The sequence below is a fragment of the Podarcis liolepis genome, assembly GCF_965112155.1.
Source record: "Podarcis liolepis genome assembly, chromosome: 4".
In the NCBI taxonomy this organism is placed as follows: Eukaryota; Metazoa; Chordata; class Lepidosauria; order Squamata; family Lacertidae; genus Podarcis; species Podarcis liolepis.
Window position 1 is genome coordinate 61,719,952 of NC_139558.1, and position 27,213 is coordinate 61,747,164.

Consider the following 27,213-nt stretch of genomic DNA (forward strand, 5'->3'; position numbering starts at 1 on the left):
GCAGCACATGGGCACAATGGTCTTCTCCCATTCTTGCCCTCCACTGAACAACGGGCATGCAGAGACATACTGCCTCTGATACTGCAGATAATATTGATATTAACCATGATAGCTTTAACCTCCATGAATTTCTCTAACCCCCCTTTAAAACCGTCTTAGTTCATACACATTCTATAGTAGTGAATTTCAAAGTATGCACTGCGTGAGGAATTCCCTCCTTTTGTCTTCATGAATTTCCCAGCATTCAGCTTCACCTCTAGCATTATGAGACTTCAACAAGATGTGGTCTAGAAAACATGTTCACCCCAATTCATTGAAGCCCAGCCAACAGTTGCACAAGGAGGGGTTGTGGTGTGCATGGTTCTGAGGTGCCTCAGCCTTATTTGTTGTTTTTCCTGCACCAAAACTATTATGAACAGAAATCATTCCTGATTGTTTGCGATGGCTCAAATGTTTCTATATGAGCAGTTTGGGATTATTCGTTAGTGATTTTATTTTCAAGTAACATAAAATGTCAAAGCACATAGCTACGTTGCCTCCAACATCTACATAAATGAAATCCATGCCATAAAAAAAACACTAATTCTCTAATGTTTTTACACAATTAGTATTTCCTCAGGAATATGTCCAGAGACCAATTAAACATTTCATGGCTTTGAAAAGAGGTTTGCTGCTTCCCCGTCAATGAACAATTGTTTATTTATGTTAGTAATGCAAGAGTAACCTTCTTTCATGCTTGGGTGTCTGTGTATTTTATAAGATCAGATGAAGTAATTTTCAGCAAGGACTCCAGTGGTAGAATGCTTAAAAGATCATATTGCAATTTCAAGTGCAGTTTCAGCAGTACTTAAAATGTTTGCTTTAATGTTGCTAAAATTTATACAACATTGAAATATTGATGCACATGTTTAAAATGTGCTTTCTTTCTTTTATCCAGTTATGAGTATTATTTTAAAATATTTTATAAATCATGGAATATAATCATACACACACAAACACACATTGATAAGACAGCTTGGTTACCAAAGTCTCCAAAAGGATATATTTTGTATTTCATTGCGGCATTTAATATCCTCCTCTTAACATGCTAAAGTGATGTATGTGCATACAGATGCACCGTGTCCTATATTTATATTCCATTCACTAAAATAAGCAAATCCTAGAATAAAAATAAACAACACAAAACGCTAAGGAGCTTATACCTACTGCCTACCTAATCTCAGCAGAGACTAGACCAAAAAGTCAATAGGGAATATTCAAAGTGCTTTCAGCAATACCAATGAAGGTGGCCAGTTGGGCCAACAGTAAGTAAAAAAAGAAGCACAAAACGAAGGGAAAATGCTTAAGAAACATACAAAAGCATATCTTCCCCAAGCATGACTAAATGTCATGACTAGAAATGGCTGAATCCTGCTACTTTCAATTTACAGTGCACCTGGTCTTTCTACACCTTTAAAGACAATTCTTAGAAAAAGGATGGCTTTTTCTCTGAACTATCGTAAAACTGGCCATTTCTAGAAGCTTCTGGCAGGCTTGATTCTCAGTTTCTCTAATTAAGTGTCACAGGACAGAGTGAGAAGGAATCTTTGGTCTAGTTGTAATGAAATGGAACCTGCTTTAGCTCCATCCCACTTTTATTTTTGAAGGCACCTTTTTCTTCCGCGCCACCACATATAACGAAATGTTGCTACTCACGAAATACAATGCAGAACTTGGGGTCACGGTTGCAGAAGCTGTCTGTCAGCTCTGACACTGGGTGACTTAGACCAAAGTGTTCCCACAAAGGGAGAAAATGTCTTGAAGCACAGAGCACAAGGAAGGGTCTTTAAAATAGGACTGGCATTTGTTTGATGTACAATAAAATCTGATTTGTCAGTGTTATTTTTATTATTACAATGAGAAAGCTCCTAAATATACATTCTGTGGGTTAAACAAGAAACATGACAAAAAGGATGATGTATTTGAGAACGTTTTTAATAAATAATGTGACAAAAATTACTTTTATGATTATTGAATCCTCGGTATGCAAAATTATGGCTAAAATATGAGGTTTCTTACATGAACATAATGAAAAACATTAATCACATGGTTGTTCCCTCAGTACTGCACGCCCTTTCTATTATAACCATTTCTTAAAAATTAGCTAAATGAAAAAATTTAGCCCTCAGTAAATACCAAAACACTCCTTTCCCCCCACTGCGGCTAGGCCTGACAATTGTCCATAAACAAACACACAATTTTCCATTAGCACCGATGACAAAGAAATTATATAATTACAAAAGAGATCATAAAAATCTACAGACAAAGGACATAATTCTGTAATTTCAAAAGGAACTAATGGCTCTATTTCATTGGAAATCCAATGTCAAGATAGGCCACAGCAAACTTGAGAATTTAAAGTCCAGAAAACGGGAAGTGTTCAGTTTATGGCCCATTCTTAGGTATGATACCATTACCATCTGTCACCTTTCAATAAACATAGAGCATTAATAAAATATGAAAAAACAAACAAAGGTGTAACATCTTACAATAAGACAAAAACGGTTAATAGTTACAATGTTTTACAAATAAAGTTTAGTGATTGTGCTTTTAAAACCAAAAAATAAAAAAATAAACAGTGCATTACAAAAAAAAAAATCAACCCTCTCCCGCCCCCCCCCCCAAACAATCCCAAGATCAAAACATAACTTCTTTAAGTGGCACTTCTTCTTTAAGGTGAATTGACACTATAAAGTAGAGGTCTGAGATTTGGGCCAGTCATGATGATGATGTCCTTTCCCAGCGATGCTTTAAAAATGTCCATTGCTTTTTATATTTTTGTTTTCAGTAGCACTGGTTGAGGCCAACAACCGCTTCAGTATTTGATAAGCTTAACTTGTGATAGAACTGCCAAGTTCATTTCGACATGCCTTCTTTCTATCCTAAAGAACATTTGCAGTGAAGAATGTACCTTCCAGATGAAGCATGATAGAATCCAGACAAATTAAAAGTTTTTGGGGCAGGGGTTGAAAAACCGGTATGTGTTTACAGTACAAACTACCCTAACTCAAGTTGTGTGATGTCTTTTTGCTGCAAAGGAATCTGACTACTGGAAGAAAATACAATGCTAGTTGCCCCAAGTGCAGCCTATAGTAGCACTGGAAGGTTAGAAAATCTGCATAGATATCTCTTCTAATTTTTTTGCAATTTTCTATTGTCCAATCAATGATAGTTTATTCATAAGATTATGAACTGGTTTGGTGACATACTTGTCTTGTACTGCACTGGCCACAATGGTAGCAAACTTAAGGCTCCCCCCTCTGTCTAACAATGGAAGAAGTAGCTAGTGTAGCACCATAAAGAGCAGTTTAATTGCTGTCATGGACAGAGGAAATGTGTGATATTTAAAGTGAATAAACAGGGTCATTAAGTTTAGGGTTTTAAAATAACATTAAAATAAAGATTAGGATTTTGATAGCATAAAAAGGTGGGGAATTGTACACTCTGATTGCACTGAACATTATTTCTGGCATCAAATATCATCAGACTTGAGGCATCTTAAGTGATATCTTTCTGATCAGATTTCAGAAACTTGTTACACTACATCTCTTCTTCAGCTTTCAGTTTCCTGTTTAAAAAACAACAACACATGATGTATTTTCTGGGTATTTTCTTGCCTTCTCACTCAGAATAATTTATGCTATTCTGGAGAATATACTTACTAAAATAATTTTGTTTCACAATATAGTAGATTATGATTTAAGCAGTAGTTAAAAACTGCTTAGTTTTGACCACTGCAAAAACACTTTTTAAAAAGTTTCATATAATTAGGAAATACAAATTACGGTCATACAGCCACTTACATATCCCTCCACTTATGTAAACTTTGGGATACGTAAGCGGCAAACCTGGAAGTATATTTCCAGGTTTTTGCCACACGCAGATGCACAGAAGTGCTCTACCACCGTGCATGTGTGCGTAGAAGCTGTCCCTCCGGTTGCGGAAACCTCAGGTTCTGACTGCAGCTCCAGAACGGATCCTGTCCTCAACCAGAGGTACCACTGTACATCTTTCCATCATAATATTGCTATAGTAATAATGCTTTGAATTTCATATTTTGTTGCCTCATTTCTATAATAAGATATCATATAGTATTTTCATGCACAATTACTGAGATAAGCTGTGTTCAGCATTAATTTTGTATTGTGCCTTATATTAAATATAATTAGCAACAAAAAATTGTAACGAAAGTTAAGAACTTAAAATTTCTGTGGAGCTCATAGATTAGTGGTTTAGAGATTAAATAGATATGAAACAGTGCTCCAGTTGGGATTATACTTACCTGATGAGACCAAAAATCTAAAGTCTCTGTAGACTAACCAATTAAGGGATAAAAGAAAACTAGCTTTGAGGAATAAGCATTTGTATTTTCACAAAAGATTCCCCCCTAGTGACTATCAGAAACACATATTACCTGTAATTCTTCTTCATCCTCTCCTTGCTCATATGTTCCAAATACCTGCATTTCTGCCACATTTCTTCGACCTAGATTTGCTTGTTCTGCCCTTTGTCTACTTCCTGATCCTCTGGATGACATAGAACTTGAGGAACTAGGATCTCTAGTGTTGTTTGATGTTGGAAATGTAGGTCTACAATATGGCAGAATATCCTCTAAGGAGAGAATTACACATGTGTTAATATTACCATAGACAAAAAAGCCTTTTGAAACACACAATGTCTTTTAGTACTGCATTTGTACTTAAGTGATTGTTTTAGCATTGGAGCAATGGAAATAGCAAATATAAATTGCAGTTGATTACACTTGTCTGTCTCCCAACACATTCTATGTGCCTGCACATCTCTTTGCTCTCTCCTCCAGATGTACACTGGAAGAGTTGCTATTATAAAAAGAATGGAAGGAAAGGAATAAGCTTCTTTTTAGGCAGAACTCGCTGCGACCTGTTCCATGACACAAAAGCTCCCAAATGTTTCTCTCTCAGAATAGAAGTGGGCAAACTAACAAGCTAAGAGAAGATGCTGGCCTGAATGCTTTTCAACATGAGCGGCTACTATGTACAACACTGCTGGAGAACAAGTGACCAAGAATGAATGCGTACATTGGGGTGAATGGGAAAGGGTGGAGCTATCTACATGCACATACAACTGTGTGATAATGGAGGATTTTGAAAACCAACACCTAGCTGTTCTCATTTTGCAAGGATACACATGTCTCTGTGCTATGTTTTCAAGCGAACTTATATCCAAATGTCTATGGAAACACAGCCAGAATGATGGTATATAATATCAGTGAGACTCTGGGCATGGTGGTGGAAGATTGAGATAAGGGAGGATAGTGGACTAAAAAAGGTGTTGAGCAAGAAGAGGTCAGAAGAAGTCATTTCCCCAATGCACCTTCAGTCCACACCTTTTTGGCAGCCATGTATTCAGTGTTAAGTGTGAAAAGGGTTATGTCTGTATACAGTACAGCTATACATACGTAAGGCAGGTTGGAGCCCTGATTTCCTGGGGCTGCTGAATGCAGGAGTTTTGCACACTACTGCCAGACACCCAGTTGCTAAAGGAAGCAAGGCTATTTGGCATGATCATGAGCCCTTCCTCACTGTGTGTGGGATAATCTGCAAGGGCTGTAGTGATCACTTTCAGGTATATTGTGGCACCATGCTTCAAAGAAGCTGAAAATGAATTGTTCTGTGTGACAGTGAAGTTAAATGATTGTTGTTTAGTCGTGTCCAACTCTTCATGACCCCATGGACCAGAGCACGCCAGGCACTCCTGTCTTCCACTGCCTCCCACAGTTTGGTCAAACTCATAGTTAAATGATAAGGCAGAATTTAACAAATTACACACAAGCCTAGGTCAATACTGTTTTTAAGTGAAAAATTACTTAAACATTAACAGTGTTTCCAATTTCACCACTAAGTTTTGCCACCGGCTTTTATGCCATTGATATATAAATTGAAAAACAACAATTGCAGCACCATTCTTGGTGTATCTTGCTAATGACTTCACTTTATTGTGACCCATTGTCATTGTCTTGCTTTTGTGTCCATTTAACCAATTTACTACCAAATTTATATTTCGTAGTTTTGTGCCCTGGTTAGATAGTATCAGGACTGGTTTGCTTATTTGATGACAGCTTTTACAAAGGCTTATATAGATACCTTCATACACATTCTTCAATCAGGCCTTACTGGCTGCCATAAAAATATATTATGTTTGTCTGGAACGAGTCCTTTATGGCTTTTGTAACGCGTTCTAGCTTGATGTGTGTAGTTAAGTATGCAGAAACCAAACTACCTTTCTTTTGTTATCACGCTCTTCACATTTTTAGAAAGGATTGAGTTAGCATTGCCGTACCTTTTCCTTTTAGGAATCTGAAGAAAAACAGCTAATCTCTTCAGTTTTTGACAGAAAATAAGTGATTAAGATGCAATGAAAACTACTTTTCAGGGGTTACCGTAACCATGAGATGCCAGGATACAGTGCTGTTTGGATGAATAGGAGACCTCAGATTTCTAAAGGTTTTTATTTGTTTATGGTTTTCTCCTTCACATTTCCTAGCTGCAAAGTTTGGTGCTCTACCTTTTTGTTTGTTTTGTTTTATATTATTAAATTTCAGGAGGTGCCTATATTACAAAGAGAGAGTTCTAAGCTTTCATTTCAGTGGGGAATCTAGTTGGGTGACTAAGAGGAGACAACTTCATTATTGCAGGAAAAGCTTTTAGCATTTGCCCAGTGTATCAAGTCACCTTGGAGAATATGTGTTTTTGCTGGTGTGCCATCTCGCCTTGCTGCTTTGTTTCCTCGCGGTTTGCCTTCACTTTGCTGTTCCTGTGATTCTCGGCGCTCCCCTGAACTTGTCCGCATGTCAGAATGCTGACGGCCATCAGCTCCTTCTTTCCCCTTATAGCCCGGCCCTTTTCTTTCCACTGCCCTTTCTGTTCTTGGGTCTATAGAGGACAACTTTGGCAACATGACGGACCGTACCTCCAGTTGAGATTTGGACTGAGCAGTGGGAGATTTTATAGCAGGTGGCGGTACTGGTGGCGGTGGTAGGTCTACAAAAGGGTGAAAAGAGAAAATCGCTGAAATCATTTTTAAAAAATCATTTAAATCAACTTGTTTCTTAGCTTCCAAAATGTGTAGAAATACTAAGAATAATTTTATCTCTCTGCGTTAGGAAATTACCAAGAGAAGTTAAATGCCATAAACATTTGGTAAGTTCAGATCCTTATGTAGCTATAAAGCACTACAGTCATACCTCGAGATAAATACACTTCAGGATAAGTATTTTCAGGTTGTGCTCCGCGGTGACCCGGAAGTAATGGAGCGCGTTACTTCCGAGTTTCGCCACTCACGCATGCACATACGGTCAAAATGACGCCACGCGCGGAAGCAGCGAAACGTGACGCGCGCATCTGCGCAGTCGCATCTTAGGTTCTGTTCAGGATGCGAACAGGGTTCCGGAACGGATTCCGTTTGCATCCCAAGGTACCGCTGTATTCATATACCAGAGCAGGCTTGGGGAAATGCAAGGCTTGCAGAAGTACAAAAAAATCTTTAGAAAATAGACCCCTAAGTTAGTGGGGGGCGGGAGGGGGGCTTCCAAATCAATCTAGTGACAACAGCATGCACAGAGTTCTGCTCATAGGTACAGCCTCTGCATGTGTTTCAGGATGGCTACAGAGATGGCTAGAATGTGTGAATAGTACTGGAAAGGGAGCGAGTGTGGCTCTGCTCTCCAACCTCGCACAATTATAGTGACATGTTCCTGAATACATGGGTAAAACAAATAACAGAATGTTCTTGTTAATGTAAAGTCATCAAAGAGATTTTATAACTCTTCTTCTGGGATTACTTAATGCTACTTTTTATTAACTATCATGTTAACAATTTTATTGCCATCTTTGTATGATTTATAGTTTTTTAAAGTTAGAAAAGGAGTGGGGGTGTGAAAGAAAAAGGGTATGGAGCTCAACCATCATTGTAAGCCTCTGTCCGTGCTTCAGACTGTTTTGGGGCTTGAACTGGTTTATATAAAGTAAAATGTAAAAACATACTGAAATATTGATAAAATGGATAGTTATTTCATTGTATGAAACATGGCAATATAAGCCAAGGGCTTTCCTGGGTGCAAATCCTACTTTAAAATAGTATTCATTGAAGGGAAAATGTCTCGATTGTAGGTCTGTATGTTGGATATACACTTGGCAAAAAAGATATATGGCATTCAGAAGCAGACAAATGTGACACTTAAGGGAGGGAATGAAAAGTGGATCACTGAAGCTTCAAAGAACCTAACAATGTTCGTTTTTATATAGCTTTCGAATATAAAGAACAACAGAAACAGTCTTTTTTTTAATACAGCTATGTGTTCTTCATGCTATTTCTGTTCCTTCATTAACAATTAACAGCTTAAAAATAAAAATGCTGTTAAGTGATGCATAATAGCACACATCAGTATCATAAAAGTACAGAAAGGCTTCAAAGCCCACTTGAGGAAAGTAAGATACAAGGCTGCTTTGCATCAAGAGCACTGGTTGCCAATGACAGGTATACATCAAAAGGAGCAGGCTGTGGAAAATGGGTCCATGAGAGGTGTAAATAATAGTCATGTGCTTGTAAAGCATTCATCCCAAGTGCATCTATTGCACAATGAGGAAGAGTGAAATTTTAAAATCCCTGCTCCTGCAGTTTGCAATAAATGTGTCCCAAAAAGGAAATAACAATGCTTTATAAATCTCAGAGCAGCTGTGCCTTCCATTTAATGGGTCTGTCAGGTATTTCCTGTCAGCCAACATGCACAAAGGGAGAAGAGAGCCAGTGAACACTACTGTAGAGATTAAAATTAAAAGAACACAGATATAGTTTGGCTATGAATGTGTACCAAGAAATATAAAAAAGGCCAATGAAATAACAGGAAACCATTCTAATAAACCTGTGACAATTTCTCCACAGCAACAATGTCTATAGGGCATTTATTAGTAGAAAGAACAGTTCTCCACTTTATTTTACATATGAATAAAAGTTTATTATACAGCTGATGAGAAAAAATGAGCGTGGCTTTCTGTTATTGGAAGCATTGATATGATGCAAACAGATCTTGAGGATCAGCACTAAAACTTTCAAAAACTGTAAACCATTTAAACAATTGTTTCAAACAATTATATGGTGGGTACGTTTGTGTGTGTGTGTGTGTGTGTGTGTGTGTGTGTGTGTGTGTCTACGTACCATAGGAGTAATTCCAGCCGTGGAAGACATAGTTTGCATTTAAAATATTGTAATTCCTGCTGAAAGAGGCTGGAACTGTAAGCCTGCTATATACAGAGGTAAATTTAGAGGTACCTCTGACAGTTAGGTCAGGTCACGGACGACTCTGGGGTTGCGCGCTCATCTCGTTCTATAGGCCGAGGGAGCCAGCATTTGTCCACAGACAGCTTCCAGGTCATGTGGCCAGCATGACTAAGCAGCTTCTGGCGAACCAGAGCAGCGCATGGAAACGCCGTTTACCTTCTCACTGGAGAGTATTTATCTACTTGCACTTGACCTGCTTTTGAATTGCTAGGTGGGCAGGAGCTAGGACCGAACAACGGGAGCTCACCCCATCACGGGGATTATAAGTTTATAACTTATACCTAGCTCAACTATAGTTTGGAGAATAATTATTTTTAAACTTCTAAATATTTGAATAGTTGGTTGCCATAATGCTGCTAAAAACTGGGCCAGTTTGGAGTCCTAACTTTCCAGGAGGAGATAACACCCCCATCCTGCTCAGTGATACCTGTGATTTTGTTGGTCAAAATGAATAAGAATTAAGTGACTGGAAAGATGAAGATTGTGTGAAGAGTTCTTTACTTCCAGAGACATAGCTGTGTTAAGTATGTGGCATTCTACTCCACAAGAGCTTATGCCAGAATAAATGTGTTAGCCTTTAAGGTGCCATAAGACATTTTCATAGGTTAATAATTATTTAGAAGGACCTTCGATGTAGCTTTACTCAGCCTTACACAGCAATTGCTCTGTCCAAAATGCTTCTTTATACAATTATGAAAAACACAAGCGCTCTTTCTTTTTGGAGTTATGGAGAAAATAAGAAAGACAAACATTCTGTAAGCAAATCAAGAGTAGTGCCAGTTCTAGAGATTTGGGTTAAAGATAGGTCCGGAGTCTTAGCTGGTTAACGCGTCACTGTGGTATAATATAGTCCTACAGATTTTGCTGGAACTTGAACTATCTTAAAATTTCACTGAACAGCTATCTTTATTTTTAGATGTTATTCTTTAATAGAGCTATCAAATTGTATCCAGTGATGTCCTCTGGCTTGATCCCATGGAAGGTTCCATCAGCAGAGTACAGATGGAGACAAATTTTGCTGATTCCCCATACCCTCTCTTTCAAAGGATCCTACAAACCTTTGGAGCAGGCTAGGAGAAACACTGAGTGCTGAAGGGGGAATTGGTAAAAGGCACCTATCTCCCTGTACTGCTGACGGAGGCCCTACTGAATCAAAGTGCCTTACATCAGTGGAGAGATGCCACTGGATGCAATTCATCATTTTGTTCATAAATCCCAAGGGATGCACCCATCTCTCAAATGCTTAGCTCTTACAAAATCCTGAATATATTTTAAATACATTAGTGTCTGATTGCACAAGAGTCTACTTAATAGGCTAGAGACAGAAAAACAAGAACCAACCTTGCAAATAGCTTCCTCGGCAGGCAAGACCTTGCTAATTCATTTTAATAGAGGAAGACCAAGCACACATTGTTCTGTACATGCATATTACCTACTTTTCCAATGAACAGAAACCATAGAATCACATAGGAAGTCAGTAAGGACACCCAGGTGTCCCCATAATTATGGTTCCTTTTTAAGGAACTAATGTTGACCAAGAAGAAAGACTACTGATAATAAAATGTGGTTGAAGATAGCCCATGTAACAGTAATAAGGACAGGCATTTAAAAATTAGGCAATCTCCAACTCTTCGATTTAACGTATGACCAGGGGTATATTGTGACACACAGCGATTAAACAGAACGCTGATAGTATTTAAAGAGAAAGTGGCCTAGTAGCAATTTTTTGGTTAAAAATACAATTTGATGTATGCCAGTAATGGCCACCACAAAGTGATATGCTCTTTAGAGAAAGCTTTATCACAACCTGCAGAGAAGGTAGAGAAACTTTCATTACAACCAACCATTCCTTGCTGAGAGGAATCCTTCAAATCAAAAAAGGAAACTTTTCAGAGGTCAACACTATTTCACCTCTGCAGTATTTATTTAACAGCTCAAATCACAGAGAAAATCCAGAATCAATCTGCCTTGTCTGCTGCAAACTGGCACACTTACTTATTAAAAAAGAAAATGGAGGCCTCCATGGTGAGAAATAAAAAATAAATCACACAGTGACATCAAACCAATATATGGAACCCAGAGGTAACTAGAAAAGGTCAGCTGTGCTCAACTATTTCATTTATACATGTCTGCATATTGCTGCTGCATTGTTACCCGCTTAAAGAAAAACAATTAACCGATGCTATTTTATAGCATGTCCTACAGGGAAAATCTTCCTTACGTGAATTTTCAACACTTTAAATGAGAGGCTATAGGAACCATGGGAGAAATAATTTTGGGGGAGGAAAAATCAACCCAGCCGGCAGTTTAAAATTGAAAGAGGAAAATGCAAATAGATATGTGAAATAATTCCAAGTGTAAGAGTCAAAGAAAATTAAAATAGTTTCATATAAGATATATTTTCAGTCTAAAACTGGAATGTTGTATATTGTTATACATTATTTCCACTTCTAAAACAGTTTGAATTTCTTAGCTGGGTGTACTTTGCATGTAAAGATATTGCAGATTGGTAACTTTCCATTATTTTATTGTCTTGTTTTATATTTTTATATTGTTGTAAACTGCTGTGATATATTTTTTAAGATACAATAGTACATATAGCTCTATATATAAATATATAGATCACAAATCCCTTGAATCAGTAAAAATGTGTCAATCCAAAACCCAAGAAGGCTATTTCTGCCTGTACAGTAACCAACTGTATTATTTTTGGTGTCTTTTTGAAACATTTTTGTTAAGGCAAGCATATCCAAACACATAGATGTTGACATGTTTTATTCTCTTTTTAGTTTCCTTCTCTTTTCAATTGTTTCTAAAATGTTTTAATAACTCATTTTTAACTATTTTAGTCATTATTTTAGTATTTCTTGTAAATCACATAGAGGTTCTGTTGCAGTCAAGCAGTATATAAATTTTGCTAAAAAATAAGTAATAAAGTTTTTGCTCAGCCCAAATGTTGTGGGCCCAGGCACATTGAGCCCATGGCCAGCAGAGAGGCCAAGACACAGATATAATAATCATAGGACATCCTCTTGGGATTTGAACAGGCCACAACCTTTTGATAACAGATGTCAGAAGATTTTGGCATGGGCATTGGGAGTGAATCCTGACTCAACCAACCTGGCTACTGGTTGATTGTTGGGCAGGGTGGATTCTGGGTTATGGATCACCCTATGGTATACAGCAGGCTTCCTCAACCTTGGCCCTCCAGATGTTTGTGGCCTACAACTCCCATGATCCCTAGCTATCAGGACCAGTGGTCAGGGATGATGGGAATTGTAGTCTCAAAACATCTGGAGGGCCGAGGTTGAGGAAGCCTGTTATAAAGCAAATCAGAGCAACCATCCAAGACCACAATTTCAGGTGGAGTGCTATGACCCCTCAGCCCCTGGGTATATGGGCAAAAGCACCTCTTCTTGGACCCTGATTCCTTGGAGTAGAGGGCATAGGGTTCCTGAGCTGCCCACCATCAGCCACCTGAGCCATCTCGCCACCAAATGGTATATTAATTTTGCTAAAAACAATAAGTAAGTAAATAAATAAAAATGCTGTAAGTTTCTGTCCTTCAAATTTTTTGAAGACTGCAGTTCCCATAAAAATAATTACACTTTACCTCAGTGTTTGACCTTGTGAGAGCTTGCACTTAGTGATAGAATAAAATCCAAACAACCATAGTTCAAAGACTTAAGCTAATGATGGCTTTCCCAGATATTCCATGGGACCTGCCATTCTCAATTAACAAATTTGTGCCTGGTGGTAAGTTCCCACCAGTTTGCTTAAGAAAATGGAAGTATATAAGCTGGTTATCTTTAACTTCTAAATAAAAATGTGAAGGGGTTTTTACCAAATGAGAATCCAACATGTAAGTTTTGTTGAGCTGAACCATATGAATTTCTTCAATATTTTCTTGCACTCTCAGAAAGTGCCGTTCCGTGTGTGTGTGTGTGTGTGTGTGTAGTATTTTGCAACAATTCAATGAAAATGTTGGGGGTATATTATGGAATACTAAACAGAACCAAGAAACTGTTGTGCAGCAGTAAAAGCTTTTTAAAATCCAGGTGTTTGTTCCATCACTGCTCAGCAACAAGGTGAAACAATTAAGTGTGTGTAATGTGCCTTTATATACATTCATTGACTTCACCATGTAGCCATATCTGATTGGTTATATCGGCTTGTGGTAACAGCATACTTGCTTGAACTTATTGGGAACACAGCAATAATTTTTAAAAATCACTGAAGCAGCAGCCTTTTGAGGAACAATAGCTGTGAATAAGCACAAAAATGCTGACCTTTTGTGGCCTTTGAAATAATAAAAAACCATGAAAAATAAATTAGCCCAGCAACTGACACAACATCCAGCCACACAGAATTAGTGATGGACAAGCACAAAAGTCATGAAACAAAAACCAATCATACGCTGTGAACATTACTGGCTAACACTTAGGAATAATTACTGGCCATCCCTTTGCTACCTTCCCCGCACCAAGGTGGGAAAGCTTTGAGGACAAGTGAAGGTAGTAGCAAGTAGAAGAGGTCCTGTGTGCTTCTCTGTCCCCTGGAAAATCGTGTGTGTAGAATATTTTCCTGCCGGGGTAATAATGATGCTGGGGCTTGTAGTCAATTCCCATCATTCCTAGTGTCAAAAGAGCTTCTAATTTCTTTTCTAGTTAGAAAATCTCAATGTAACTTCTTATAAAGGTAAATGATGTAAGTAAATTGTTCAATGAAGCATCTAATATATTGAGTATGCCTAAGAGTGTAAACTAAATTCAGGAAAGTTAATATCACTTGTGGGTCCCCAGTCTTCCACAAACCACTATTAAATAAAACTTATACACTAGCAAGAAGAAACATTTATTATTGTCATTATTATTGGTCACTTTTTGCCATGGCAACTCACAATATTTTAAGCAAAACCCATGCCCCAACTGCAACATGTGAGGTTACAGGGAACCAGGCAGAGGGCCTTCTCAGTAGTGGCGCCTGCCCTGTGGAACGCCCTCCCATCAGATGTCAATAATAAACAGCCATCTGACTTTTAGAAGACAACCCTGTTTAGGGATTTTTTTAATGTTTGATGTTTTATTCTGTTTTTAATCTGTTGGGAACCACTCAGAATGGCTGGGGAAACCCAGCAGGATGGGCGGGCTATAAATAATAAATTATTATATCATCATCATCAAGCTATGGACCTGCTCCTTCAGTGAGAGTCTAACTCTCTTAAGAGCAGGCCACCTCCCATCCATCTGGTCTAAGGAACCACCCACTAAGAGTGCCTCAGCCATATCAGGATTGATCTTATTGGCTGTCATCCAGTCCATTACTGAAGTAAGACAGCAGTCCAGCATATCCATTGCCCACATCTGCAGACGTAAAGGAGCATATTGCTGAGAAAAAAATTCCACATGAGCCCACTCTGTCGTTTCTCGCAGATGTCAAACAGCATGGGGATAAAATGGAAACCTGCAGAAGCCCACATTGAAGGCTCCCTGGGCCGAACACCACTCCCCAAGCATCACCCTCTGAAAGAGACCATCCATGTAGTACTGTAAGTACATTGCTAAGCGTAGTAATTTCAGCCAATTTTAATGACAAAGTTGGCCCCACAATGTAATAAAATGAAGCTACTAGCTTTAGTTGGCACCATGGGGGGGGGGAGAGATAGGATTCCCCCCCCCCCAAGTATTGGCCCTAGTGGGGGTTGGCAAGTGGAAAATGTCATTTGGGCTCCAATTCAAGCATCAGAAAAGCTTGAGCTGGACCTGTAAAGATGAGTGAATGAAAAATAAATAAAATATTTGTTAAACTTTGGTTAAATACACAAGTTAATATGATGAAGTAATCAGTATCCTCCATCAAAAGTATTATTATCATCAAAAGGCTGGTCTGTAGCAAACACTTTTGCTTTCCTGTAGATTACTGCATTCATTGTTGAATAGAAGTTTTTTTTTAAAGCACTGTTCTTATTCTGAAAAGAAATAAATCTCAGCATGTCATCAAATACAAGAAACTCTTGGGTAACTAGTAAAGGTCAAATGTTTCAAACATGTCTCTTTACTGTTTCCCGCTTATGGGAGGGAATTAGCTACAGTGGTGCCTCGCAAGACGAAATTAATTCATTCCGCGAGTCTTTTCGTCTTGCGATGTTTTTCGTCTTGCGAAGCACGGTCCGTCGCAACTGCGGCTTTAAGAAAAAAGCGAACAAACTCGCAAGACGTTTTCGTCTTGCAAAGCAAGCCCATAGGGAAATTCGTCTAGCGAAGCAACGCAAAAACCGAAAAACCCTTTTGTCTAGCGAGTTTTGTCTTGCGAGGCATTCGTCTTGCGGGGCACCACTGTATATGATGCCATACCCTGTTGAACTCAGGTATTACTTTAATGCACTTGCTGTCTGCTTTACAGTGTGATAGATACTCTATCCAAAAATAATCAAATAGCCAGTTTTTATTACTATTTCAATTATCAGAGAATAACTTCCTGTTGCTACATATTCCTGTTGCTTACATATTCTGGACCACCTTATCACACACAGGTTCAAGGAAATTCATGTCTAATTATAAAATGTGCTAAAATAAGCACATGCACTAGAACACAAACTACATACTGATTAAGTTTATCAGAACAGCTGCAATTTTGTAAATTACAGTGCTATGCAGACTAGCATAGTATAAAAACTTTTAATAGAAAATTACCAACAAATGCAGCTCAGTTATTTAATTCTTCTTTTAGAAAAAAACCAAAACTAAAATAACTATATAAAGCTCTGGACAAGATTTCTTTTCTGGTATTCTAGCCAGCACAGATGTTTTCATATCACGGTTTGATGCTTACTCAATTTTTCACATAGGGGCTCCCACTTAAAACTAATAAACCTGTTAAGACATCTATAAATTCTCACAAAAAGCCATTACAAGGGTTCCATAAATATAAACTTAGTGGCATAGTTCTGGGATTTATACCATGCATTTCTCACTTTCCAAAAAGCAAAACAAAAAAACCCCTCCAAATAAACAAGCATGCACAAAACTGCTTTAATAACCTCTTGAAATCAGATAATATTCTGACAATTCAGTTTCAGTGACAAAAGGAGCCTGGGCAGAAGCCAAGAGGCCCAGGTGCATTGTGTCATGCCAGTATTTAATGTAGTCTAATATCAGATAGATGCTAGTAGAGAAAATACTCAGAATAAAGTACAGATAATAGCATGGACAACCACTCATTGCAAAATTACTTTTGCTCATCATGCTGTGCGCTTTGTATTAAATTTTTTTGTCAAGTGGCAGGAATCACAGGGAGAAGTGGCTTGAAAACCCCTTCTTGTAACCCTCGATAAGTATCTATAATATTAGGCTTTCATATGATAATGGCAAATGATGCCCCTCTTTGAAAAATTTCTGACTGGTAATGAAAGTCCTAATCAGATTGTTGTTGTTGAGAACCAGGAGGTGGGGGAATGATGCCACTGCTGCTGGCAACCCCTCCTCTTTAGTGAATTTAGAAAACTTGACAAGATGGGTAAATCTTACATGAATTTCCAACAAAGCCCTTTGGTTGTTTTATAAAACTGAAAGGTGGTGGTTTAATAAAAGCTGGCCCTCCTGAGGCATTTTCATTAAAGGCTCTCTCTAGACAACATCACAATGTTTGCATTATCCTTCTATACTCCCCAGAGAATACAAGCATTACCTTTTCAGCAGGAGTCGATATTGTGTGTGAAGGCATGAGAGGAGATGATTAGATTCTGCCTTTTGGTGCACAAAGTAACCTCTTGGAACAATACTATGGTTAGGATTAAAATTCAACGATTTTGCTGCCTGCTATTTTAATGCTAAATTGTTTCTGTGATGGGAAAAATTACACTACAGAGGATTTATTTTAATGAAGATTTTAATCTCATGCATGTATTATTTTCCACTATTGTACCCATTTGCAGTCTTCTCTCAAAAAAATAGTGACAGTTAATGGCTCATTAGGGTATTAGAGAAAACAAATGCACTTTTAATGTATGTGTGTACAGGAGAATTCAGGACAGACTGAAAACAGAAATGATGGTTATGATAGGCTATGCTGAATATGTATAGCATCAGGAAACGCCAGCTACTTTTCACTTAATGTAACTTACTGTAAGCTTTGCAAAAATACAGTATTTGCACTAGAAGTGTGCACATCTGAACATAGTGTTTACCATCTGTGTAGACTTCTCTTCGTAGATGTCCTTGCTGGTGCTTTTGCTTTTTGACAGGTCGTACCTTCTGAATTACAGCAGCACTCATGTTGCTGTCAGTAGAGACAGGGCTAGTGGGTCTGGGGCAGTGCGAGGCATGGTAATGTCTACGACCTGGAAACAAAGAGGCACACAATGTTATAATTTGTTACTTTATCTCTGAAACTAGAATAGTCTTTCGATTCTGTAAATAAAAATATAATTATATAATTAGCATTATTTAGATTCAATGTCACATTAATATAAACATACAAGGCTTTTTTTTATCCAGAACTTTTACAGAGCAAAACACATTTAAATTGACAGGAACAGCACCAAGATAAACATTGTACTATTTAACATTTATATATCATTTTCAAATGTTGAAATGATTTCACATGCATTATCGATTGCAGTTCTTTCAACAACCTTCCAAGGTAAATCAGATTATAATAACTCATATTATAACATTCTCAAACCACCTAACACTGGACAATTGTCACATTCCCTAAAACCTGTATACACTGTATTTTTCGCTCTATAGGGCGCACCGGACCATAGGGCGCACCTAGTTTTTTTTGGGGGGAAATAAAGAATTTTTTTTATCCCCCCCCCCCCCCAGCCACAAAGAGCAAAGAAGCCAAGACAGTCAGCGGGATCCATCCCGCTGGCTGTCTTGGCTTCCTCTTTAGCCGCCAACAACCTCTCCAGCCCGGCTAGGCTGAGCGCGGCTTTGGCAGAAGCCAAGACAGTAAGCGGGATGGATCCCGCTTGCTGTCTTGGCTTCCTTTTTAGCTGCGGGGCTAGGGTGGGCGAAGCCCGGACTTCCTCTGACCCCAGCCCCCAGAACGGGTCTGGGAGCAAAGGCGAAGTTGCGCGCAACCTCACCGTCGCTCCTGGAGCTTGCCAGTCTGGGGGCCTGAGCTTCCCCCGACCCCAGCCCCCAGAACAGGTCCAGGAGCGCTTCGCTCCCAGAGCTTGCTGCTATCCGCAAGCCTTCTGAGCCCGGCGGGAACTCCCGCCACGCTCCGAAGGCTTGCGGATAGCTTCCTGAAGCCTGAAGTGCGAGAGGGGTCAGTGCGCACCGACCTCTCTCGTTCTCCAGGCTTCAACGAAAGCCTGCATTCGCTCCATAGGATGCACACACATTTCCCCTTCATTTTTGGAGGGGAAAAGGTGCGTCCTATAGAGTGAAAAATATGGTACCATCAAAGAAAACCCTCCCTGTGCCTGCCAGGTTCTTCCACTTGATCTTCCACCTGATCTTCACCAACCCTAAGTTTCAGTACTTGTCACTAGGGAACCACTGAAATTGTTGCCACCCCAATGAAGCTTTCGTTGATATATTTGTTATCGTCCCAAGGCTTAGGATTTCTTTGCTGCTGCTACTTAAAGTGTCACCAACAATTACCATAGTTTTGAATTGCTAAGACAGTTTGGAATGTATTTACTTTTTGGCACAAAATAGAAATGCAGTGGTTTTTACCATTGAAAAAAGCTAGAGAGAAAAAGTTATAAATACTGTAGCATGTTCTTTCTTGTGGGTGGATAGATTCATCACATTTTTATTTCACCTCTCATCTAAGTTGCTTTCATGATAAAAGCAACTTGACAAGGCACCAGAGAATCGGGGGAAAACGAGAGTGTGGGGAAAGACTTGCAGGAGGCACACAAGGTAACCCATAGCAAATTTACACTTGTGCTTCAACATGAAGGTGTCCCTCTTTGTACACCAGAGGACTCACATAGGCGAGAAATGCTATGACTGTTTATATTGTGGGAAAAAGTTGTTTAGATGTTTCCAGCTTAAAAGGTTAGAAGCAAGTGAGGAAAATATGGGAGGCGGTTTCCTCACTACACATATCTTTTTTCTTTCTTTTTATTTGCTAAGTACTAGAAAGCACAAGTGCGGACTATCCCATTGAGGAGACTGCTTAGATTGCAAAGGAGAGCCTAAAAAATCTAAAACTATATACCTTAACTTTGGCTTTATAGTTTTACCTTTGTTATCAAAAGTGTACACCAGGCCATGCCTTATTTAGCAGTAGATCATGTTTAGCAGTAGATCATGTTTAGCAGTAGATCACGTCAATAAATAAAGTTTTTCTGGATCTTTTCCATAGATTTTTGTATGGTTTTTATTGTAACATGTTGCTCTTCTTCTGATTTTGTGTTATGCTTTTAAAGTTTTCTTAAGTAGCTTAAGAGAATCTTTACATGGCAAGTGACTAATAAATTAAATTAATTGTCATCATTATCATCATCGTCTCATAGAGGCCCTTATGAGGTCCACCATTTTATTCTAACTCGGCTATGAGGTTGGTGGTAATAACAATAACAATTACTATTTTTTAAATTATTTATTTATTTTTTATTATTATTATTATTATTATTATTATTATTATTATTATTATTATTATTTGTACTCCACCCATCTGACTGGGTTGCCCCAGCCACTAGCTAGGAGAAAGCGACTTCCTGAGTTTTATGGCTGATCAAGAAGGGTAACATAGTCCAAGTCCAACACTGTAACTACTTACTTTAATTGTACATCATAGAAAGAAATGCCTTGCAAAGTACATGCACTATACTATACTTTTTGACCAGCCTTGCCACAGTCATTAGCCATAACAGCTGCAGTGGCATCCCCCACTGCTGTGTGAAAGTGCTCCAACTGCCAGTTACCTAGGAGTTCAGAGCTGAAGGAAGAAATGTTCTAGCTTTTCACAGCATTCAGGTGACCTAGGGCCATTGGGAAGCTCTGCCACCTGCCTCCCAAGGGCATCATGGCAAGAGGAGGTCAACCTGGCTTCATCCTGGAGCAGTTGCTCCAATGGTTTCCTTTTCTTTTTCCTCCCCATTCCTATTGCATCGTACCGCTTAGATTCCAACTCTGTTGGAAAGGACTGTCTTACTGCTTAATATATGTACAGCACTTAGGAAATGTGATTGCCTGGTGAATTCGTTTTACTGAAATCATGGAGATCACATAACAATTCTCCACATCAACTCAATAAAGCATAGAGTTGCTGATAAGAGGCCCCTGAGGGCCTGTGTTCACAAGAATATAGAGGTACCACTTCTATTAAAGGGAAAGGAGAAGCCGTTCCTTATGGAAGAGTGGAGTGAGTAAAACTAGTAGTTCTTCCTCATTTAGTACCATGGTGCACAGTGAATTTCATACCTTATAAAAGACCATTCTGGGGAGGGGTTGTAGATCGGTAGTGGAGCATCCACTTTGTGTGCAAGATATCTGAGATTCAAATATCTGAAACCCTGGAAAGCTACTGCCAGTTACTGTGGACAGCACTTGAGCTACATGGATCAGTGGCCTCATTTTGTGCAAGCAACATTCTGTGTTCTTAAGAAATAGGGTAGAATAGCACTAGTGATGTTGCTCCTGGATGGAGACAGGTTTGTCTCCACTTGTTCCCTACTTTACTTCCTTTGGGGTCGGGGGCAATCATGTTCTTTGCTGCTCAGTCTTTTATTTAGTCCTCTTCCCATTATAACCTTGTTTTGTTTTTATTGTTTGCACAGTGTGTGTGTATGTGTGTGTGTATTTGGTACAAGATTTTTAACTGTGTTTGTTGCAGCCTATTTATTACTTTTATGAACATATATTTTACGTTTGCACTGATTTCATGGGTTGGAATGACAAGGGGTGTTGCTTAAGCTTAGGCTCCTGGCTAACTTCTGTAAGAGAAAATCATCTATGCAGTGTGTACTTTTGAAAAGTATTCATTTGAATTGAAAGTGTAGCACAGTTAAAACAATCACACAAGCATGATGGGCTTTGCTGAGATGGCTATATACTACAAGGGAATTTCTATTACTCTCTATATGAAACTTGGACATGTGCACAGGATTCACATAGGGACAGTATTTCAGAAAGATTTGCTTAGGATTACAGCTAATCATTTATCAACTGGGAATCCCTGATTAAATATATGATAGCAGTGAAGAAGCCTCACCTCCCACAGCATCCTGCATTTGACGCCTTGCTACCTTGAGACCAGCATATTCTGCTGCTGCAGCAACAGCCTGTGCAAAATCTGCATCTGTAAAAAAGGATCCATCTGATGAGCTAACACTAGACCGTCCACTTGAGATATTGTCATCTTCTGAGGCTGAACCCCATCCATTGATCATGGAACCTGTCACAGAGCTCTCCAGATCTCCTACACTTGAGGCTGGCGTCTGTTCAAGACCACGCAAAAGAAGCCTTCTGTTCTGCATCTTGGCCACTTCCATGTCTGCGTCATCCTCCTCTTCTGGTGCATCAGTATCCATGTCTGATACAAGAGGTCCTGAAATGTAACCATAGGTATGTGGCGGAGAGATAGGTCTTGGAGGCGGAGGAGGGCTCACAGGCTGACGTCTGTGTGTGTAAAAGATAGTTAGAAATGGTTACAGATTAACAAAACATATATACAGCTATAATTTCCTATTTTATTGAGTCTTGAACTGATTTTTATTTCTTTTAGAAACTGGAAATGGTTGACTACTAAAGTAGAAAAGTAATATCACCTTCCTTAATTACTAGAATACAGACTTTTTTTGTTTTGTTCTTAAACTGTTATAGGAAACACTATTCTGAATTCAGTGTTGTCAAATGCAGTTGACTTATCAGATAGAGTGGAACCAAATAGAATTTAGGGGGATTACTTGAGGTGTGCCCTGTTGAACTACTTGCTATAATTTGGGCAGCGGTGCTCACATAGTCAGGCACCCTGCTTCAAATGCTCACTCTATGCTTAATGAAGATTACATGATATGCCTGGGGAAAAAGATCTACTCTAGCATCCTGTTCTCTTCTGTGGTCAGCCACATGCTTTCAGAAAGCCCACAGCCAGTAAAAATTCTGTTTGGTTCCTCCCTAGGAATTGATATTCAGATAAATATTCCCTTCATCTAGATGGTCCATATAGCCATCAAGACTTATAGCCACTGATGAATCCATTGTTTACAATAAATTGTTGTATTCTTATTCAGCATACACTCTGGTACAGTCAAACCTTGGTTGTCGAATGTAATCCATTCCAGAAGCCCATTCATGGCTTCCGATTGGCTGTAAGAGCTTTCTGCACTCAAGTGGAAGCTGTGTCGGACATTTGGCTTCCGAAAAACGTTTGAAAACCGGAGCATTTACTTATGGATTTTTGGCGTTTGGGAGCCAAAACGTTCCAAAACAGAGGCGTTTGGGAGTCAAGGTTTGACTGTATCTTTTAAAAAATGAACTGGTTATGAAAACTCATAATGTCATCTTAACACAAAATGTTACAGCATTATGGATAAAAAGTTATAAAGTTTTTTAAAAAATTCATTCTCTCCATATGGTTCATTTTAAAAAAAATCTACCATACCTTTCCTCAAAGCAAAAAAGTTCCAGCCTTCTAATTCTTTATTCACCTTCTAATCATTTTACTAGCATTACCTGTAGTTACTCTGTCTATGACTTTTTTTTTAAGACTGTGTGATCAGAAGCTTACACGGTTTTTTAAAACAGCAGAGTCCCGTGGCATCTTACGTGTCTTAATAAATTTATTTTTATGGCATAAGCTTTCATGGATTAAAGTCCACTGTCAGTATGACAAAAGCTTCAAATAGAAATGGGGAAAAGTGGCAGTTATGGAAAACTTATTGAAAATGTGACTGAGGTGGTATTTCATACTGTAAAGGCTATCAAGGATGCTTTATAATGTGTCAGAACTCCATTTGAAGTACCATGAAGAAAATGGTACTTTGCCCACATATGGAGGGAATGTAGCCATACCAGGGGTTTTTGGAAAGGTATAAGGGTCTGCCATCTACAAATGAATCTAATTTATTGTTGTTAGCTCATATTAACCACCTCAAAAAGAAATATCAAATACTATTGGTATTATTTGTTGATAACCGCTAGGATAGTAGCAGGAAAGTTCTGGGAAACAATTAACCTTTGAAAATTGGCCAATGAGTAAGGAGAGTAAGGGGACATTATGAATAAAATTACCTGTTACAAACATGTTTGGGAGGCAAGAATCCAAATTTTCCAGCCAATCTAGTAGCCTTTTATTTTGTATTGGAATAAAAAGAAAACTACAGATTTGTTCATTATGACATTTTACATCCAGGTAACAGACTATGCAACTACTCTTTGGAAACACTATTTACACCATGGTAAATGAAGTGCTACTCTCCATACTGAATTTTCATTAAGATATAACATTAGAAGCAATTTAATGACACATTTGTTTGATTACTGCTGGTTGTGTTGCCTAACCCCAACACGTTCGCCTCATAGAACTAGTTTAAGGAAGTTCCTTCAGAATGTGTTTTGGTAACATACCGCCGATCTTGTGGATGTTGCAAATGTCCCATTTCCTCCTGGCAATCCTGTAGCATGGGCTGGAGTTCTTCTTGGGGGGAAGGAGTTAATGTAGCAGTAGACTGATGGCTGTAGGACACTGCTGCTGGAGATGAAGCTGCTCCTCGAACTGGTGGTGTGGGACCTCGTTCATCCTCTTCCTCTTCCTCGAGCTCATCCTGCTGTAGATACATTCTTGCTGGTGGGATTGGACATGGGATTTCCTGCTCATAGCTAAGAATTAATTTAAGAATATGTGAATTACAACACTGAATACATTCATACCATGTTTGGACCAAATTATTATTATTTCTTGAGTCAATCTGAAGACTCAGTTCTATACTAGGATTACAAATATTTTTATTCAGTTAATTAAGTGAATCTGGACCACTGGGTTGGAAAAATTTACTGATGAATCATTCTTTTATCTTACCTTTCATTTACAGATAGACTGTAGTCTTCACTATTACTGTGGGGAGGAGGATGTACAGGGGGAGGTGGAAGAAGGTCTGCCCAGTTCATACCAGCCTGTTTGGATGCCTTGGGGGTTCTAGCACCCTTCTTGTGCCCTTGACTCCCTATAAAGAAATATATTCATATTGTTATATCATAGCCCATGAAATAAATTGTTGATCAGTCCTTTAGGGCAGTGCTCCCCAACTTTTTATCGCCGCGGACCGGTAAATGTTTGATAATTTTTCCGTGGCCCGCTTGTTTTGAGCTGAGTCCCCCCCCTCCGTGCACTTACCTCGCGGCAGCTTCTCTTCAGTCCCCGCGTCTCCGACCTCGAGTCCTCAGCCCTCCCGTGGCACTTTCTCCTTGGCCAATGGCGTGAGGATTGCCTTTCGGCCAATCAGGAAGCGGGAGGACCCGCTCCCTGATTGGCCAGGAGGAGCATCAGTGTAACAATAGCGAATTTTCATTCGCTATTGTCACACAATGGGCAGGCTTGAGAGGGCACAATGCTCTGCATCTCGGCCGCCCGCCACAGTGAAATGATTTGAAGTTCCTCGGGTGGCCCGGTGCCGATTGATCCACGGACCAGCACCAGTCCGCGGCCCGGGGGTTGGGGAACACTGCTTTAGGGGACAATTTTCTAAGAGATTTAACAATGTGACAGGGTGTTAATTGAATGAGTATTCACATGTTTAGGAGTTTCAAAAAGAACATGCAATATTGCAGACATAGCTTGTTACAAATTTTGGATTCTGTAGAACTTAGTAAGCATGTAAATGTCACTAATAAGTCAGCTTTTATACACTGTTGTAGTACATTTCAGTTAAGAAATAAACATAGAATTGAATTAATAAATGGCTTAATAATAATAAATTTTAATTATGTCCTGCCCTCCCCAGCCGAAGCTGGGCTCAGAGCGGCTAACAACAGTAAAATGATAAAACATTATAAAATCATTACATTATAAAATTAATTCCAATCAGATTAATGGCAACCATTGGGTTAGAGTTCTGTAGGGATTGCCAAAGGAGGGAGTCAGGCTGCCCTGGCCAAAGGCCTGGTGGAACAGCTCTGTCTTGCAGGCTCTGCGGAAAGATGTCAAGTCTCGCAGGGCCCTAGTCTCTTGTGACAGAGCATTCCACCAGATTGGAGCCACAGCCGAAAAAGCCCTGGCCCTAGTTGAGGCCAGTTGAGGTCAAAAATAAGTATTATTAGAATATGGATTTATATTAAAATAATAATTAGAACTGACTTTGTCTTTCATTGCCTATATTTGGGAACAGTCTCCTTCACTTTTTTGCTAAAATATGGTAAAGCCATAAATGAACTGTACCAGCAATATAATTAAAGAATATTTCTATAGTTTTTAATTGCATTACAGATTATCATCTAAGTATTAAACAACAAAAAGATGCATTGGATATATATTCTCCAAAGTCCCCCCCCCCCATTTAATTTTTGGAGCCTAATTTTGGGTTCACAATTGACAGAGATATGATCTATTAAAGGTTTCCCTGTTGCATTAATGAATATATGTAATTTATACTTGTCCACTGAAATGTTTTAGGCACAATGAAATTACTAAATTCATTCCAAATGGCAGGTGCAGTTGAAAATAATTACTGGAAGAATTAAAAAAAAACCACAATAAGAAGAGCAGAAGAAAGTATGGGACAAATGTTTTCAGCTACTCTTGGTGGAAAATTATAGCTTACAGTAAAATGATACAAGCTTTAGCCATCTGAGTATCTTGGGGAAAGGATCGATTACTTGGGTGCTGTTGGATTCCAAGTGAACATTTCACATAAGATGTAAAGCAAAATGGAAAGAGAAATGTTGCATGCTTCTAAACACGCTAAACTATTTTAAATTGGAATAATAGTGAATGTTTTTCAAATCTAAATATGTTAAATATTTTATTCGGTCGTATTACCAAGATTCCTAATACCTCCGAGTTTGAACTGGGTCATTTGCAGTATATTCTAATGGCAGGTCTGCACACTATAACTGCATCCATTTCTGGGAGTGGTAGGAAGAGAACACTCAGAAGTCCCAGTAAATGTGCAGAACCTACCTCTAGAATCTCTTGGGTCCCAGTCAACTATCTTGATGAAGAAAAATGTATTTATAAATATATTTCAACTGTACGCTCCCCTAACCCACTGTTCAGATAACTAATATCAGGGTAATCATAGCAGTTGCATAATTGTGAAGTTGTCCCATAACAGCTCACGTTTTTCTTCACTGTTTGCTTTAGCTCCACATTACTAATTTTAAAACACACACACACACGCATGCACATAAAATAATAAACTATAAACCAAACCTCACATTCATCTGCAAACTATAGGGCAATGTTTTATGAAATTCGATATGCAGTTTAATGGGGATATAGACTAAACAAGTCTAGTTTGACTTGATAAAGAAGGAACAGCAGCAGAGTGTATTACAAACCCTTTCCCAGAAGCCAGCTCTGCTATAACTTGTTGGTGTCTCTGTAATTCAGTGATAAGAGAAACCCTGAAAGTAGTTGTAGCAGTATAGAAAGCAGCTTTTCTTTTCTTTTTCTAGATATGTGTGTGCTTCCATCTCTGCTAAACTGTTTTTTTTATTCATATACAGTTGTTAAATAATTTCCATTATACTGTAAAATAGGCATCTCACAGTACATCATTTGATCAAGAAAGAGTTGTGGTATAGGGATGGTAGGCGGGAAACCTGTGGTCAAGACTTTGTAATAGGTTCCAAGCAAGACTGGACAGATATGTACACACAAATACAGTTACAAAAAGCTGAACTGAAGGCAAACACACTTGCCTTCTACCAAAATAATGGAAACTTAATGAAGCTG

General features: G+C 38.8%; 2 protein-coding genes across 8 annotated transcripts in view; one reads left to right on the top strand and one right to left on the bottom strand.

The window, feature by feature from the left end:
- LOC310704788 (uncharacterized protein) overlaps positions 1 to 27,213 on the top strand; it is a 138,434-nt gene that overhangs the window by 31,957 nt on the left and 79,264 nt on the right. The gene's annotated exons all lie outside the window — the stretch shown is intronic.
- The window catches only part of ROBO1 (roundabout guidance receptor 1), a 571,660-nt gene continuing 546,400 nt past the window's right edge, over positions 1,954 to 27,213 (bottom strand). For all 4 annotated transcript variants that reach the window (XM_083498490.1, XM_083498489.1, XM_083498492.1 and 1 more), the window contains 7 exons: positions 24,340 to 24,484; positions 23,889 to 24,140; positions 21,532 to 21,938; positions 17,540 to 17,692; positions 6,750 to 7,058; positions 4,454 to 4,650; positions 1,954 to 3,607 (listed from right to left, as the gene is read on the bottom strand). In XM_083498490.1, coding sequence (XP_083354616.1) covers positions 3,593 to 3,607; positions 4,454 to 4,650; positions 6,750 to 7,058; positions 17,540 to 17,692; positions 21,532 to 21,938; positions 23,889 to 24,140; positions 24,340 to 24,484 — 1,478 coding nt within the window. In that variant the 3' untranslated portion in view covers positions 1,954 to 3,592. The remainder of the gene's footprint in view (positions 3,608 to 4,453; positions 4,651 to 6,749; positions 7,059 to 17,539; positions 17,693 to 21,531; positions 21,939 to 23,888; positions 24,141 to 24,339; positions 24,485 to 27,213) is intronic.